This window comes from Herpailurus yagouaroundi, unplaced genomic scaffold, assembly GCF_014898765.1.
Source record: "Herpailurus yagouaroundi ecotype Mexico unplaced genomic scaffold, PumYag 28, whole genome shotgun sequence".
Taxonomy (NCBI): Eukaryota; Metazoa; Chordata; class Mammalia; order Carnivora; family Felidae; genus Herpailurus; species Herpailurus yagouaroundi.
In genome coordinates, this window is record NW_024412376.1 from 14,587,303 (window position 1) to 14,603,482 (window position 16,180).

The 16,180-nt window shown below is 52.2% G+C and overlaps 1 protein-coding gene across 4 annotated transcripts in view; it reads left to right on the forward strand.

The window, feature by feature from the left end:
* Positions 1 to 15,922, forward strand: part of BLK (BLK proto-oncogene, Src family tyrosine kinase) — a 79,331-nt gene extending 63,409 nt beyond the window's left edge. For all 4 annotated transcript variants that reach the window (XM_040469902.1, XM_040469920.1, XM_040469911.1 and 1 more), the window contains exons 5-13: positions 476 to 574; positions 1,863 to 1,966; positions 6,972 to 7,118; positions 7,564 to 7,716; positions 8,563 to 8,742; positions 9,914 to 9,990; positions 12,827 to 12,977; positions 14,173 to 14,304; positions 15,030 to 15,922. In XM_040469902.1, coding sequence (XP_040325836.1) covers positions 476 to 574; positions 1,863 to 1,966; positions 6,972 to 7,118; positions 7,564 to 7,716; positions 8,563 to 8,742; positions 9,914 to 9,990; positions 12,827 to 12,977; positions 14,173 to 14,304; positions 15,030 to 15,235 — 1,249 coding nt within the window. In that variant the 3' untranslated portion in view covers positions 15,236 to 15,922. The remainder of the gene's footprint in view (positions 1 to 475; positions 575 to 1,862; positions 1,967 to 6,971; positions 7,119 to 7,563; positions 7,717 to 8,562; positions 8,743 to 9,913; positions 9,991 to 12,826; positions 12,978 to 14,172; positions 14,305 to 15,029) is intronic.
* Positions 15,923 to 16,180: the final 258 nt, after the last annotated feature.

Consider the following 16,180-nt stretch of genomic DNA (forward strand, 5'->3'; position numbering starts at 1 on the left):
GGAGCCCTGGGGGTCTGCTTTTGTTCTTGAAGTTCTGCAATGGCCTTGAACCAAAAGCACGAAAACCCGGGCCTTCGGGGTCTACGCTGCAGGGAGCCCGGCTCCTCCTCTGAACAGCTCTCCTCCTGCTTTTGGCTTTCCCGTCCAGTCCCAACTCACTAAATTCTTCCTCTGTCCCATTAATCCAGAGGAAGGCTACTCAGGGAAGACAGGGGCCCTCTGGGGTGGCCAGGCCGTGTGGACAAGCCGCACCATCTCCTTCCTCCCTGGGCCGGCCTGATGCTCGGCAAGTTAGCAACCCCTCCCTGAGCAACTTGCCCAGATTCCCTCTCACCAGCCCTCTGAATCCTCCGCCTCTGGGATGAGATCCTGCTGGGGTGGGGGGGGGGGGCCCGGGCCGAGGGCTGGGGGCTGCCCCCTAGGAGAGGCCCGCAGCAGCCACGATCTCATTTTTGTTTTTCCTCTTCCTCCGTAGAGTTGGAGACTGGTGGTTGGCCAGGTCTCTCATCACAGGAAGAGAAGGCTACGTGCCCAGCAACTTTGTGGCCCGAGTAGAGACCCTGGAGGTGGAAAAGTAGGTGGACCATCGGAAGGCCCTTCAAAAGCAGAGGCTTGCTTGCTGCTGCTGCTGCTGCTCTGGGGGTTGCTGGGCAGGGAGGGGGCCAAAAGAGGTGAAAAGAGAACCTCTGTGAGCCCAGAATAGAGGGGACAGGAAAGGGAAAGGGAATTGGGATTGTTGGGGAAGACTTGTCCACCATTCAAGATGACCCTCAGGTCATCTTGAGTGTCTGGTGTTGTCTGGTGTCTGGTGCTCAGGGAGCCACCCCGCCGTGCTGAGCACACTTTTCCCATCTGTGAAATGGGACCTTTCCTGGCCCCTTTCCTGGTCCATGGCCTCGCAAAGCTAACATCAAGGCACAGTGATCAGCACTTCTCCTCCAAAGCCTCCAGTGGGCAGGACTCAGGAGCTCAGACCTCACGGGGGCTCACAGAGTGGTGACCTCATTCAGAATTGGGTTACAGAGGGCAGTGCTCCCCAATGTCCTCATAACCTACTTCCACACGACACCAGGAAGGTCTACCTCAGCCAGTCAGGGCCTCAGTCATTCATTCCCTCACACAGCACGCACTGAGCAAACAGTACCCACAGCCTGACTCTGCCCAAGGACTGAGAAAGCTGTAAAGGTGTGGGACCATGGGCACTTACTTCCACATTGACTGGTCCAAGCTTGAGAGGAACACGGCAGGAATCTGTGCTCTGAGAGTCTCAGCACTTTGTCTAATTCAGAGACTTGACCTTGAGGAGGGTGTGCTTTTTAGAAAAAACGTTTTAAATGTTTATTTATTTTTAAGAGAGAGAGAGAAATAGAAAGCAAATGGGGGTGGGGCAGAGAGAGAGAGGGAGACACAGAATCTGAGGCAGGCTCCAGGCTCTGAGCTGTCAGCACAGAGCCTGATGCGGGGCTCAAACCCACAAGCTGTGAAATCATGACCTGAGCCGAAGTCGGACGCTCAACTGGCTGAGCCACCCAGGTACCTCAAGATGTCCTTTAAGGGATGGTGGTTGGGTGCATTTTCCCAGAATAGAATTAACAAAAGGCACCCCCCAAAACGTTCTCATTTCAAGAAAATAGTAAGTCCATCCCCTGATGGGAAGTGAGAAGAAAAGAGAGGCACAGGGACCAAGGGGCATTTTCATGAATCAAGATGTGAGGAGTGTTATTAGTTCATGGTTAAGTCGAAAACAGTAGGACACTATTTTATTTCTCGGGGTGAGGCATACGGCTTAGGAGGGAGGTTTGAAAAAGAATATTCTGCGGAGCATGACCAGCCTCTGAGGTTTGTCTGCCTTCCTTTTTCAGGTGGTTCTTTAGATCAATTAGCCGGAAAGATGCTGAGAGGCAGCTTCTGGCTCCAATCAATAAGGCGGGCTCCTTTCTTATCAGAGAGAGTGAAACCAACAAAGGTAAGCATGGCGCCCAGCATGGCCTTCTTGTGTGGTCCCCGGGAACCCCGACCTGAGGCTATGTCTGGGAGGGAAGGACGGGAGGGAGACACCAGCCAGGAGAGCCCAGTGGCTTCCAGGCCTCTGGTCTCCCTTCCAGTTCAGGCCCTGCCTGGACAGCCCATCTAGCGCCTAGTAGTTGAGTGGAGGCTTCAGTGCCAACAGGTGTCCCTTGGCCAGGCTGGAAATGTACAGGGTGCAAGTAGGAGGTGCAGTTGGAGAGCTGTCTCCACCCAGGGCCACTGCGCACCATCTTTGGCTCAGCGGGGGTGCTGAGGCTGGTGGGGTCTGAAGAAGGGGCACAACCCAGAGCCACATTTGGAATCAAAGGATTTGAGAGCTGAGACTCCTTAGAGATAATCTCAGCCGAACGCTGTGACCACAGACACTTCCAGGAGCTTGGAAGATAACATAAGTTTGCAGAATGGCCTGTGGCTGGAGATGAAGGAAGGGGGTGGCCATTGTGGAGAACTGGGAGCACTCGTGGATTCAAACCCGCTGACTGAGAGACACAATTCTGCCACCATCCGCAGGCCACTGGGCTTTCTCGTTGTCTTTCATTTAATTTTCTCTCCTTCTTTCCATCTTAAAGCTCCTTTTGTTATAAAATATAGAACATATAAAAATTGCATAAATCATAGATGAGTCCATAATTATACATACAGAGTCGTAATAAGTAAATGCCTGTGTAACCACAAGAGAGAGAACATTCCAGACATCCATAACCCCTCTCACTGCTCCACTTGTGCCCCTTCTGTATTCAACAACCCTCCCCCCGCCCCCCCAGAGAGGTCACTGCTATCTCAACCTTTGGGGAAATCCTTCCTTGGTTTTCCTTACAGTTTTACCATCCATGTTTCATCTGTTCTTCAACTCTATGAGAGTGGAATAGTACTATTTTTTTGTGTGTGTGTCTTGTTCCTTGCACTTGGCATCGTGAGATTCGTTATTAATTTGCCAGGCTGCTATAACAAAGTACCAGAGGCTGGGAGGCTTAAACAACCTAAATGTACTGTCTACAGGGATGGAGGCCAGAGGTCCAGGATCAAGATGTCAGCAGGACTGATTTCTTCCGAGGCCTCCTTCCTTGGCTTGTAGATGGTCCTCTTGTCCCTGTGTCCTCACCTGGTCTTTCCTCAGTCGGTGTCCTAATCTCTTCTTCTTACAAGGACACCAATCATATTGGATTAGAATCCCCCAATGGCCTCGTAGTCACCCCTTTAAAGATCCCATCTCCAAATATAGTCACATTCTGAGTACTGGAGGTTAGGAGTTCAACGTAAGAATTCGGGGGTGGGGGTGGGGGGGTCACAATTCAGCCCATAACAGGTCCACTCATGTTGTTGAGTATGGCAATAGTCTGTTCACTTTCGCTGCTCTCCAGAATCCAGCATGTTAATATTCCATAAGCTATTCCTCCTTTTTAATGTTGGTAGACATGTGTTGTTTCCACTTTGGGGCTGTTGTGAACATGTTGCTCTGAACCTTAATATATATATGCTTCCTGGTACATGTCTGCCATCTTTGGGGTGCTGAGCCAATACCCCCATTTGGAAGATGAGGAAAATGAGTCCCTAAGGGAGGAAGTGACTCACATGAGGCCTACAGTGAACAAAGCTCAGATCCCAACTCATCTAAGAGGCGTCAAAAACTCTAAAATGTGGGGCGCCTGAGTGGCTCCGTCGATTTAGCATCCGACTTTGGCTCAGGTCATGATCTCATGGTTTGTGAGTTTGAGCCCCACATTGGGCGCTGCTGTCACTGGAAAACCCCACTTCGGATTGTCTCTCTGACCTTCCCCCACATCCTCTCTCTCTCTTTTTCTCTCTGTCTCTCTTTCCCAAAAATGAGTAAACATTTAAAAATTTTAAAAAGAAAAAACGGCTCTAAAATGTGTCAAGCTGGCCTAACCTGGGTGATGGAAGGGAATTTCCCAAGATGTGTAAAGTAATCATTTGTTTATCAGGATACGGCACATAGGGACCTATGACGTCCTCGTGGCCAATTTTTAACTAGAGAGAAAGGAGGTGGTGACAGTGACATCAGAGGAGGAGGACGAGAGAGGATGGCTGGATTGTTAGTGGATACCCTGTGGTTGGGCAATGAGAATAGATAGGTTTGGGTAGTAGGAGCCCCTCCACCCCCCATCCCCACCCCGGACTCATCCCTCAGCTCCATTCATGGCTTGAGAAATGCGGCGAGTGAAAGCACCAGAGCCGCAAAAGCTAGACAAAGAGAGATGCTCATTACACCCTGTGAGGCTCAGGGGCGATCCCTAGGCCTCCCAGCCCTTCAAAAGGTCAGGGCTGGGGTGCCTGGGGGGCTCAGTCTGTTAAGTGTCCGACTCTTGGTTTCAGCTCAGGTCATGATCTCATGCTTCTGTGAGTTTGAGCCCCACATGTGACTCCACGCTGATGGTGTGGAGCCTGCTTGGGATTCTATCTCCCCCTCTCTCTCTGCCTCTCTCTCTCTCTCTCTCTCAAAATAAATAAACAAACTTTAAAAAAAAAAGGGAGTCAGGGTCAGGTTGAGGAGAAGGAGGGGTGCATTGGTAAGTTGGGTGCTCTGTGCAGAATTTCTGGAAATGCACCAATGGATGCATTAAATTATACACACACACACACACACACACACACACACACATTAAGATATTGCCACTATTCCATTTTAACAGCAAAGCACCTATGATCAAAAAACAATATGGAAATCACTGGAGATGACATAATGTTTTGTGGTTGTAGAATATTTCGAACATATACAGAAGCAGAGAAAATAGTATAATGGAAGCCTTGGTACCCAACACTCAGTTTCAACAAATGATCACTCAGCCAATCTTACTTCACGTATATCCCCACCCATCCCTATTATGTTGAAGCAAGCTCCAGAATCGTGTCATTTCACCCTGGAAATGATGTTTTAATCATTTCCTATTGCTAAGGTGCCCAGTGGAGAGAAAGGGACTCATGACCTCAGTACGGAGGAGGGGGTTCTCCAAAGGTAGGGGTATCCCCTCCTGTCCTTGTCCACACTAGTCTAAGCTGGAAATTGGCCAGATAGAGCTGGAGCTGAGGACCATCCCAGCATCACCACCCCCACACACGTACACACACACACACACACACACACACACACACAGGTACACATACTTCTCAGAACTCCAAAACAAGTGCATCTGAAAGCCACAGCCAGAGGATGCCAGACAGGGAAGGAATGCTGCCCTCAGAAGCAAGGGAAGTGAACTCTAGCCCCTTGTGGCCTCCAGGACGTCCCTTAACCTCTCAAGCCTCAGTTTATTCATATCTGTATGAGGACCAACTAGTTTCCCTGTCTGAAGGCAGGCAGTTCTGCCAGTGTTAAGAAATCTCAATCTCTGGGGGCACCTGGGTGGCTCAGTCGGTTGAGCATCCAATTCCTTATTTTGGCTCAGGTCATGATCTCACGGTCGTGAGATCGAGCCCCGTGTCTGGCTCTGCACAGAGCATGGAGCCTGCTTGGGAATCCCTCTCTCCTTCTCTCTCTGCCCCTCCTCCACACTCAGGGCCCACACACTCTCTCTCTTTCTCTCTCTCAATAAATAAACTTTAAAAAAAAAAAAAAAGGAAATCTCAATCTCTAAGAAGCCTGAACCGGAAGCTGATTGGATCTGGAGGTCCCCTTTAAGAAGAACACTGAGCTGTCAAAAGATACCAGGGGCAGGCTGTTGGATGAACCAGGGCAAGAGGGAGGCCCCAAATCACGAGCTTGGAGAGCAGTCCTATGTGGATGAAAGCAGGGTCTCCTTGGCTACTTATGATGCAGCCTACACAGGGTGCAGCTGACAAAATGAGGAGAAAGACCCTTTTCCTTGCTAGGGTGACGCGAGGATAAATGAACTTACTAGAGCCACTCTCTGGGTTTTTAGATACTGGGGCACAGTTGCACTTACCAAGGGGCATGGGGGAGACCGTTTGCAGCACTCGGGCTGGGGCTGGTGTCATGGGCAGAGAATGGGCTTAGCAGCGGCAAGGTGTGCACACATCTTGCATCCTTTTGCAAGTAGGTGATGAGAGGTGTGATACCTAAGGGAGATGAGAGGGAAAGGGGGTTTGAGATGGAAACAGCACAGTGAAAAATCAAGGGTCCACACCGGAAAAAGAGGTGTCCGAGCCTGACACCTGGCGGGGCAGAGTGGTATTGCTTGCGGTAAACACGTCCTCAGGGAGGATCGGGAGCCCTGAAGCCTGCTGCTAACCAGCAGAGTGACCAGGAGCAAACAGCATTCCCCTTCTTGGCCTCAGTTTCCTCATCTTCTGCATAAGAGTGGCAGGTGTGGGACCCGGAGAGCTGGACAGAGGCATTTTATAAAAACACCAAGTTTGTGAAAGGAAGTTTCTCCATGGGGAACTCTTGCTTCCTAAATTGTTCTTAACTTTTAGCACCTGCTACCCCTTGTACACGACAAAATGCATAGGTGTGTGTATAAATTTGTACAGAACTCCAGTAAATAGCTGCTTATGTTCTCCTCCACAAACATGAGTGCTTCAAGGTTGGGATTTGCTATTGCTTGTGGAGGTAAGGTCAGCCTTTTCAGCTAGAATGAATGAACGAATGAATCAATGAATCAATCAACCCCCTAGTCCCTCCAATAACTCTACATTTCTCAGTAGTCCATGGCAAAGTGTCCCCGAATGACCAGGGGCCCATGTGAGGGACATCGTGTTTGCTGGGAGAATATCCTGTCTGCTCCAGAGTTCTGTGATCCCATGACTGAATTTTAGGAAATTGGGGGAGGAATATCAAGGTCAGAGTTGGGTGGAGATCATAGTAAAGGTTTTTTGGAGGGTTGAGATTGAAGTGAAAGAAAAAGTAACTTATGGTGGAAGGGGAGCAGAATTTCCAGTGGCAGTGAAATGAAGCCCAAATCCCAATCCTGATTTTCCCTCTGTATGCCTTACTTCTCATTCGTGTATCTCTATTACCCGTCTAGGTGCCTTTTCTTTGACTGTGAAGGATGTGACCACCCAGGGGGAGGTGATCAAACACTACAAGATCCGCTCCCTGGATGAAGGGGGCTATTACATCTCCCCCCGCATCACCTTCCCCACTCTCCAGGCTTTGGTGCAACATTATTCTCGTAAGAGAAGAGGATGTGGTGGGGGTGGGGAGTAGAGGACCCCTTGTATCTATCACTAAGATCTCACGATCATGTGACTCACTGGTGCCATCTTGGGGGGGGGTGGATTATCCCAAGGCTGGACAAATGTCAACATAATGACTCAAAGTCTATGTCCTTAATTCCCTCTCCTGGCTCAGCATGTGACCACTTGGAGAATAACAAGTATTTTCAATCTTAGAGAGAGCAGGTTAATGATAGCATGCCTCACTTTATACAAAATGAATGCAAATAGCTGAGTGTGTGTGTAGTATGTGTGTGCCCGTGCACATGTGTACTTGGAAAGGGGAGTATAGTTGGCAAAAATGAGAGGGGGACACAGCTGGGAAGGACATGGTCCCCAAGGGAGACATGTGATCTGGCTGCTCTGGTAACCTCCAGCCCCATCTCTTCTTCCCTAATGCAGAGAAAGGGGATGGCTTATGCCAGAGGCTCACCCAACCCTGTGTCAGCCTGGCTTCCCAAGACCTGTGGGTCCAAGATGAATGGGAAATCCCCCGGCAGTCTCTCAAGCTGGTCAGGAAACTCGGGTCTGGGCAATTTGGCGAAGTCTGGATGGGTGAGTATGTGGCAGCCAGAAGCCTCTCTCTCCCTGCCCTGTGTCCCGAAGCACAGAAGGCTCAAGATACGCACAGTTCATCATGCTTCCCCAAAACATTTGTTCGGGAGAGGGACAGAGGCCATGATACCCATTTTACAGATGAGATAATGAATGGCAGGCTAGGACATTGAAGTCACTTCCCCTCAGGACACTGTGATGATGCAGCAGGAATAGAATCCAGCTCTCCCAAAACCTTGGTTGGTTCCCTCACTCACTCTTCACTGTCCAGGGCTAGCTTGCAATTGACAGGTGTGTGAACTTGAACATAAGGCTATCTCCTCTTAGCTTTGGTTTGCCAGACAGAAATGACCTGTTAAACATAGTAAGCAGTGAACCAGGGGCTCCAGGGGTCTGATAATAGACCAAGCCACTGTTTGTGGCTGTGTGACTCTGGCCAAGTCACTTAACTTTCAGGTTCCTGTGTGTATAGTTGATGATCACTCCCCTGTTCACCATGGGCACTATCAGACTATAAAAGACCATGTTTTATTTTATCCCTCGGGGCAAAGGTAAAACGGTCCCCTCCCAGGCAAGGTAAGTTCTTGAGGTTAACTGCCTGAGGTTCCAGTTGAGCTCGAGAGGCTGAGACAGGCTGGCATCCTGTCAAATAAGCCAGCTCACCCTCCGAAGCTGTACATTCTAGCCCAGGGCTTCTTCCTAGGGGGACAGCTCTGGCCTCAGTCCTGCACCTGTAGAATGAGGAGGGATCCTGGAAGCTTATGTACATTTTGGTTAAGGGATCGCCTTCCACAACCTCTGGGTCTTCTGAATGGCTTCTTTATTCTCTCCCCTACCGGTGCTCAGGTTATTACCAAAACACCGTGAAAGTGGCCATCAAGACTCTAAAGGAGGGGACCATGTCTCCGGAGGCCTTCCTGGGTGAGGCCAACCTGATGAAAACTCTCCAGCATGAGAGGCTTGTTCGTCTCTACGCCGTGGTCACCAAGGAACCCATTTACATCGTGACCGAGTACATGGCCAGAGGTGGTGCCCTGCGTAGGGCTGCATCCCTCAGGGGTGGGGAGGGGTGGACAGGGGTGAGGCTGGTGTGCCACAGTGGGTCTGCCGGCGAGGGATCTCCATGGGGGATCACTCGGCCACGGGCTGGAGCAATTAGCCAACGTCCACTCTGTTCCGTGTGCCTGGGGAGCAGGAGGGCAGATGATCAGATACAAGATGGGTCAGTGGTTCTTACAGAACTGTGTCCTCCATTCAGGAGCACTTCAATCCACACTTTTGGAGGGCATCTTCTGTGCCCAGCACTGTTTGATGCCCACTCGGGAGGACACAGCATCGCAAAGAGTAGCGAGCCGGGCATCCAGACATGGGTTCTGGTCCCAGTTCTGCCACTTACTAGGCGTGGGACCTTTGACAACCATATGAGCATTTGACATGGATGAAAAGAGAAATTGGTCCAGCTGGCCATTGAGGTCCATGGTGGGGTCAAGGTTTCATAGGTCAGTGGGCCAGGGGTCGGGCCTCAGCCTGTGACCTCCTTCCTACCCTTCCTGTGATCCTGATTGCCCATTGCTTCCTATAGGATCCTAAGGTGCCATGATAACACAGTTCCTTAGAAATCGTCGTGAAGGGGACCCCACATTGAGCTGGGAGTACGATGGCTCCCCTGCTCACCTCTCAGCCCCACCTCAGGTGACCGTCCCTCCCAGCTCTTAGATGCCAAAGAGGAGCTGCATTGGTCTCCTGCACCAAACCCCAGGGACAGGTCTCTCCATTCGCATTTTCTTGCCCCCTTGGTCCTCGGAGGCAGAATCTCTACCAACAAGGGATGAAGGGGGCAAGGAGACACTTTGGAAAGTCACGTGAGGAGGAAGCACTGAACTTACAGTCAAAGAGCAGGTTCCGTACCTGGTTCCCTGGCTGGGTGATCCCGAACCTGGATGAAACCCAACCTCCTCTGAGCAGCTGGGAATACATTTGCTGCCCCCTGGGGTGTTATGAGGACTGTGGGTAGAATTTCTGTAAAGAAGAAAGCACTCTGAAGCGATGGGTGGGTTCCTTTTGACGTACTAGAGATCTGACAGGGCGCCCCGTACTTCCTGACACCAGGTGGGGAGCATTCCACGCTTGGGAGAGGCTGGCACAGCCAGGTTTGGATCATTTTGCAGAAGGGCAGATGCCACATCTCTTTCCGTAGGATGCTTACTGGATTTCCTGAAGACAGATGAAGGTAGCCGACTGTCCCTCCCGAGACTGATCGACATGTCAGCCCAGGTTTGTGAGCTACCGAGGGCAGCAGCTCCCGAGAGTCATGATGCCCCAAAGGACCCAGGACCCAAGGCCCTCTCCTCTGTGCCCTATGGCTTAACAAAGTCAGCTATTTAGAGGTTGTATCCATTAAATTTAAGTTGGGCTGTGAAGGACAGAAAACCCAAAGCAATAATGGTTTACATGCATAAACATCCAGAGGTGGGCAGTCTGGGGCAGGTAGGTGGGTCTGCCCCTCAAAGCCACACGATTCTTCCACCTGCTGGGTACTTAGCATATGTCATCTTATTGTCCAAGACGGCTGTTCACACTTCATCATCTTGTCCTCTCCTCGGCAGGCAGGAAGAAGTAAGGGGGAAGAAAGCCCACCATGTTCCCTGTAGAGACGTGTCCCTGAAGTCACCTACTATACTTGCTTTAACACCCTCCTCTTCCCCCCCCAACCATGTCACCTGGCCACACCTAGGCTGCAAGGGAGCTTGGGAAATGTAATCTCTACTCTGGGCAGCCAGGATGGGATGAGGTGAGTCCTATTACTAGAGAGGGAGAATGGATGGTGTGGGAAGCCCATCCGTTCACATGAATCCCATTTAACACTGTAGGCAGATGTTTTGCTGTTACCTCACTTCTTCCTCTGATGGTGCCCAGAAATGCCTTCTACAGCAGGTGAATCACAATCCAGACTTCATGAAGTGAAGAGTAAAACGGAGAGGAGGCATCTTTCCTCCCCGAGGATTCCTCAGTTAGCTGAGGGTTCTAACTGGCAGGAAAACACATCTGGTGGCCCTGAGTGTGTATGTCTGTTAAAACTGGGACCCTCAGCAGAAAAGTTCTGGTCTGTGGTCAGCCTGTGAGACACATAAACACACACACACACACACACACACACACACACACACACATCCGGCTACAGAAAGGAAACCTCCCCCTCACCCCACACCGCCCCATCTCCACCTTATCTGGTATTATCTGCTGTTAGTATCAGTTCAGGAACTGATGTCACGATGCCCTTTTTCCACTGAGGTAAGCACAGATGGGTTTGAGCCAGCTGGTGAGTGGTCTCGGAAAATTCACGCTGCTAACCAGTTTCAAACCACATAACAGTGATAAACCTGTCCACCCCTTTTCTTTCTTTCTTTTCCTTTTCTCGCTCTCTTCTGTCTCTTTCTCAATCCCTGGAGAAATCTTGGATCACTAAGGGACGAAGGATATGAAAAGCCACCTGCATTTAGACCTAGATGTGGCCAAGAATCTAAGGGTTAGGAAACCAGAAAATCAGAACCTTCCAGGTAAACGGCTTCTAACCACATTCTCATCATGCTAGCGCCTCACCATGCGTGCGTGCACACACACACTACCCTTCTGGGCACTCCTTTTCTTGCTTTGCAGGATGTAATTCAAACCTCCCCTACAACCACCACCCACGTGCCCTACTTGGCAGAGTCACCAAGGTCCCAAACGTGCTGTCACACCTGTGAGCTCAGGCTCCCCCTCTGCTCAGAATGCCTGGGCAGAACCCTGGCATTCTCCTGATCAGTGGCAAACTCATCTGGCAAACTCCTGATCGGTGTTCAAGACTTAAGTTAAATTAAATTAAATTAAATTTCCCTGGACGGGAAAGTGGCACAGAGCACTTGGTGCACGCGTTTCTGTTGGCATTGAGCGCCGTATAGTCTTCTCCTCGAAAGCACATCTGGGTCCTTCTCAACCTTTTTAAAAAAAATCATTTCTGGTACTGCTGAATACATATTTGTTAATGGGATGAGTACCAGTAAATGCTGTCTAGATACCAGGCATTTGGTATTCAGCTTCACAGCCCCCTGGCCAGAACCATACCAATAAATGTATATTGATGGAATGATTTAGCAAAAGAATAAATAAGTGAATGGCTTCACGAATAAACCAATGCAAACAGACACATAGGGAGAAGTGGGATAAATTCCAGTGCTGGCTTCCTGGCGATAGCAGGTCTGAGGAGGGAAACCGGCATTCTAGTCTCAGTGTCTTCATCCGTCAACTGGGAGCACCGTGGATAAAACCCGAATGAGTGTCCTCCACTAAAAGACACACGAGCAACTCAAGCAGCTAGTCCTGGCCCAGAGCTGGCGATCGGGGACAGAAACAGAAACTGCCTGGGTGCCACTGGGATTCTGCGTACGCTCTGAGCGCCTGCCTCGGGCGGTGCTGGGTTAGGGCCTTGGCCACCTAATGCTCACCTCAACTCCGTACCCTGGAGCCCCCTTCGCTCAATTCTTAGTCAGAACAGTGACCCCTCAGAGAGTTTAAGCAACCTTCCGGGGCTGGAGGTCAAGGACTCCAATCCAGGGCTCGCCGCTCCAGGAACAGGGAGTCCAGCGTGGCAAGGAGATGAGACCCTTCCCTTCCCTCCTTCCCTGTCCTCTTCCCCTGCCCCCTGAGAGACCTTCATTTTCTCCCGCTTTCATGCTGCTATCTTCCTCCCCTGCAGACACTTGCAAGGAGAGAGAAGTGGGTGGGGGTTCAGGTCTCTCTGGCTCTGACACCAGCAGATATGCTTTGCTGGGCTTTTAGGCGGCTGGAGTTTTTGGCTTGTCTAACGGAGGAGTGGTTGAAGCCATTTTCCGTCTCCACTCAGGGAGCTGCTCCTTCCCCAGCAGCAGAACCACCCTCTATGCACCTACCAACAAGCCCGACACACACTCCCAAGCGTTCCTGCCCCTTCCAGGCTGTGAGAGGATGAAGGCTGGCCTTCCAGACAGGGTCCTTCCTCTGCTGACAGGGGCTGTGCAGGGGACGCTGGGTGGGCTCCATCCTCGCACGGAGGTCCCTCTGCTGTCTTTCACTGTGTGACCTGTTCCCTCAGATTGCTGAAGGAATGGCGTATATCGAGCAAATGAATTCAATCCACCGCGACCTGAGGGCGGCCAACATCCTGGTGTCTGAGTCCCTGTGCTGCAAAATCGCTGACTTTGGCCTGGCCCGCATCATTGACAGTGAATACACTGTCCAAGAAGGTGAGGAGAGCCCCCATCTACAGGGAGACCTTGGGCCTTACTTTCCCCACCTCCCTAAACCCCCTTGGACTTCTCCTCATTGCTACAGGGCAGAGCCTTGTGTGAAGAGATCTGAGAAGCTTTGTGGTTTTCACAGTTCTGGCCTTACACCCACCTAGATCAGCGTTTCCCTAGAGGCGCTCTGCAGGGCACTAAGAGGAATGGTTTTGGGTCAAGGAGGTTTGGAGATGCTGCATGGTCCATCCAGGCCTCCTTCAGAGATTCCTGATGCGCACCAACATACGAAAGGCCCTGAGAAGTCTTGCAGCAAAGGAATGGCGTACGTGGGCTTCGCCTGGTCGCTCCCAAACGAATTGGAGCCCGAGATACTTTTTCTGTCAATGCCCCACAGAACTAGCTTTTCGCAGAACACACTTTGGAAAAGCAGCAAACGCTTATAGCTGAATTAGGGTTCCCACAGAGCACTCTGCTTTAGTTCCTTAGTATACCCGAGGTGGGGCTTCTCTTCCCAAGGGGACTTGAAACGGCCCAATACATCGATCAAGTAAGCTGGCAAGCAAGCAATATTAGCTGAGCATGTTAATCAGTTGGCACGGGAGAAGGATCAATAGGGCTCGTCAGCTGAGGAAGCTTCAAGCTGGCTGGAGAGACCAAGAAAGCGAGGCGAGGTAAGGGGAAATCCAGGGCTGAGCTGTGCAGTTTACTCTGAATGCTGACCAGGGCTGCAGCCGTCCACAGGGCTTCCTGGGACAGCAGGATTGGAATCCCCTCCTCACTGGGACCCCAGGTGGGACATGAGTCATCCGTCATCGTTTCCATTTGGCAGGAAGGGATTAACTGAGGCAGGGACGAGTTAAGGGGATTTGCCCAAGCCGTGATTCCTGTGGTTAAACACATGAGGCGGAGAATGACTCTTCTGTCCCAGGTGGAAACACATGTTGGTGGCCCTCTGAAGCCCACTGGGCAATGACCCAATTGGGGTGATGGAGGTGGCATTTGTGTCACGTTGTCCCTCTGAGCTATGGAGCCCTAGTAGTGTCTGCACGTGCCTGGCCATGTGTCCTAGTGGGGCTTAGTGGCTCTCTGGGAGCATCTCCGTTGCATACAGTGGTCCAAGCCCTGCCAAGGGGAGGGAGCAGGTGCATAGGGACAGTCAGCCATGGCCTCACAAAGCTGTTCATGGCTTTTCTCACAGGTGCCAAGTTCCCCATCAAGTGGACTGCCCCAGAGGCCATCCATTTCGGGGTGTTCACCATCAAAGCAGACGTGTGGTCATTTGGAATCCTCCTGATGGAAATCGTCACTTACGGGCGTGTACCCTACCCAGGTAGGTGGCTTCATCCTGTAGGGACTAGGTGGGCTCCCTGCTGTCCTGAAATGGCTGTGATGACAGATATCCCATGCTTAGTGCCTGGCGCTGCCCACACACGTGCCAGAATGGAGTCCCGCTGTCCGAACAGAGACCCATGCATGTCACTCTGGGGACGGAGGTTCCACCTCCTTCCTCAACGTTGCTTCTGGCAACGGGGCCGCATGCCCTTTGGTCAGCAGAGGTCAGTGAGCCTCCGAACCCTGGAAGTAAGGACAGGTCAGGGTCTGAACTCAAGTTTACCCTGAATTGGTTTGTTCTCCGTTGGGGGCAGGTCGTCTCCCCCTTGGCCTTCCACCTTGGGTGGATTCCCCAAAGCCCTCTCCTGACTGTGAAATCTCCCAGTCTCCCTGTCCCATGTCTGGGGGGCGTGGGCAGCTTAGCCGCCTGCCGAAGAGCCGTGTCCCTGAGCAGGCTGGTGCGCCGTCATGAAGTGCCTTCCCAGTGAGTGATGGGCTTGGGCCGCGGCGGGGAAGTCCCAGCTAAGCAAGGCAGGGTTCCCCACCCGGAGGACCGGCCCCACAGCCTCCTCTCCAGCTGTCCTCCAAGCGATGAAAAGTGAATAGAGGGATGTTTAGGGGTGGCACTAGCCAGACAGCCAGGTGACCTGCCAGGGAGGGGACGCCGGTCTGTGCGCCTCACCTCGGCCCCGCCCTCAGCCTCGCTCTCCATCTCCTCCGCAGGAATGAGCAACCCCGAGGTCATCCGCTGCCTGGAGCGCGGCTACCGCATGCCGCGCCCCGACACGTGCCCGCCACAGCTGTACCACGGTGTCATCACCGAGTGCTGGCGGAGCCGGCCGGAGGAGCGGCCCACCTTCGAGTTCCTGCAGTCGGTGCTCGAGGACTTCCACACGGCCACCGAAGGGCAGTACGAGCTCCAGCCCTAGGCCCGGCTCGAGGACACGGGTCTGGCCAGCGGCGGAAGGGCCCGGAGACGGCTCGGCCCCCCCCCCCCCCCCCCCCGGCCCAACCTGTAGAACTGACGAGGCGTGTTCACCTCGAGGCTCTTACCCCAGCCCCAGGCCGACTGGAAGGGCAGGGAGGAAATGATAGTCCCGTTTCTAGATGAGAGAAGGAGAGAGGCAGCCACACAGGTGGGTCACGCAGCATGGACTCCGGAGATCCCATCGCAGTCCCACCCTTCTTGGGCTGTGTGACCTTGGGCAAGTTATTTAGCCTCTCTGTGCCTCCACTCTTTCATTTGTACAGCGGGGGAGAACCATAATAGTACCTACCTCCTTATGTTCCTCAAGAGGATTACATTAGTTAACCCCAGTAAGATGTTCAGAATAGCGCCTGGCACACCGTTAAGTGTTTGGCATCGTTGTAAGACTCCCCTGTGCTGGCGCCCAAAGCGAGAAGTCCGCGGCAAGTGGCTAGGAATCGCGCTGCTCCCACCTGTGCGGACCGCGCCCCGGCGCGGCTCCCTCTCTACTACCCCAGAAGCAGTACTGGGTCCCCCGAGATGTCCGCTCCGAGAAGTGTCCACCTGCTTCGGCTCTGGGCAGGTAGCTCTGACCTAGACTGCACTCCAGCACTTTGGGACTCTTCTGTAATAAAGTCACAAGATCTGACCTTTGCCGTGTCGTTACTGGTGACAAGCCTGGACATCGCTACATGACATAGGTGGTTTGCATGAGTGGCGCAGCAAGGGACTCGCAGCTCCAAGGACAACACCGAAGAAGACTCCACGGTCATTGCCTTTAGGGGAGACTTGAGCAGGGCCAGCAGGTGGCGCCCTCACCTCAGCAATCCTGGCCTCCGGGATGCTTTGCTCCGACGGCGGTAGCTACAAAGGTGCTGGGTGCACGCAGAGAGAGGAGGGAGCGCCC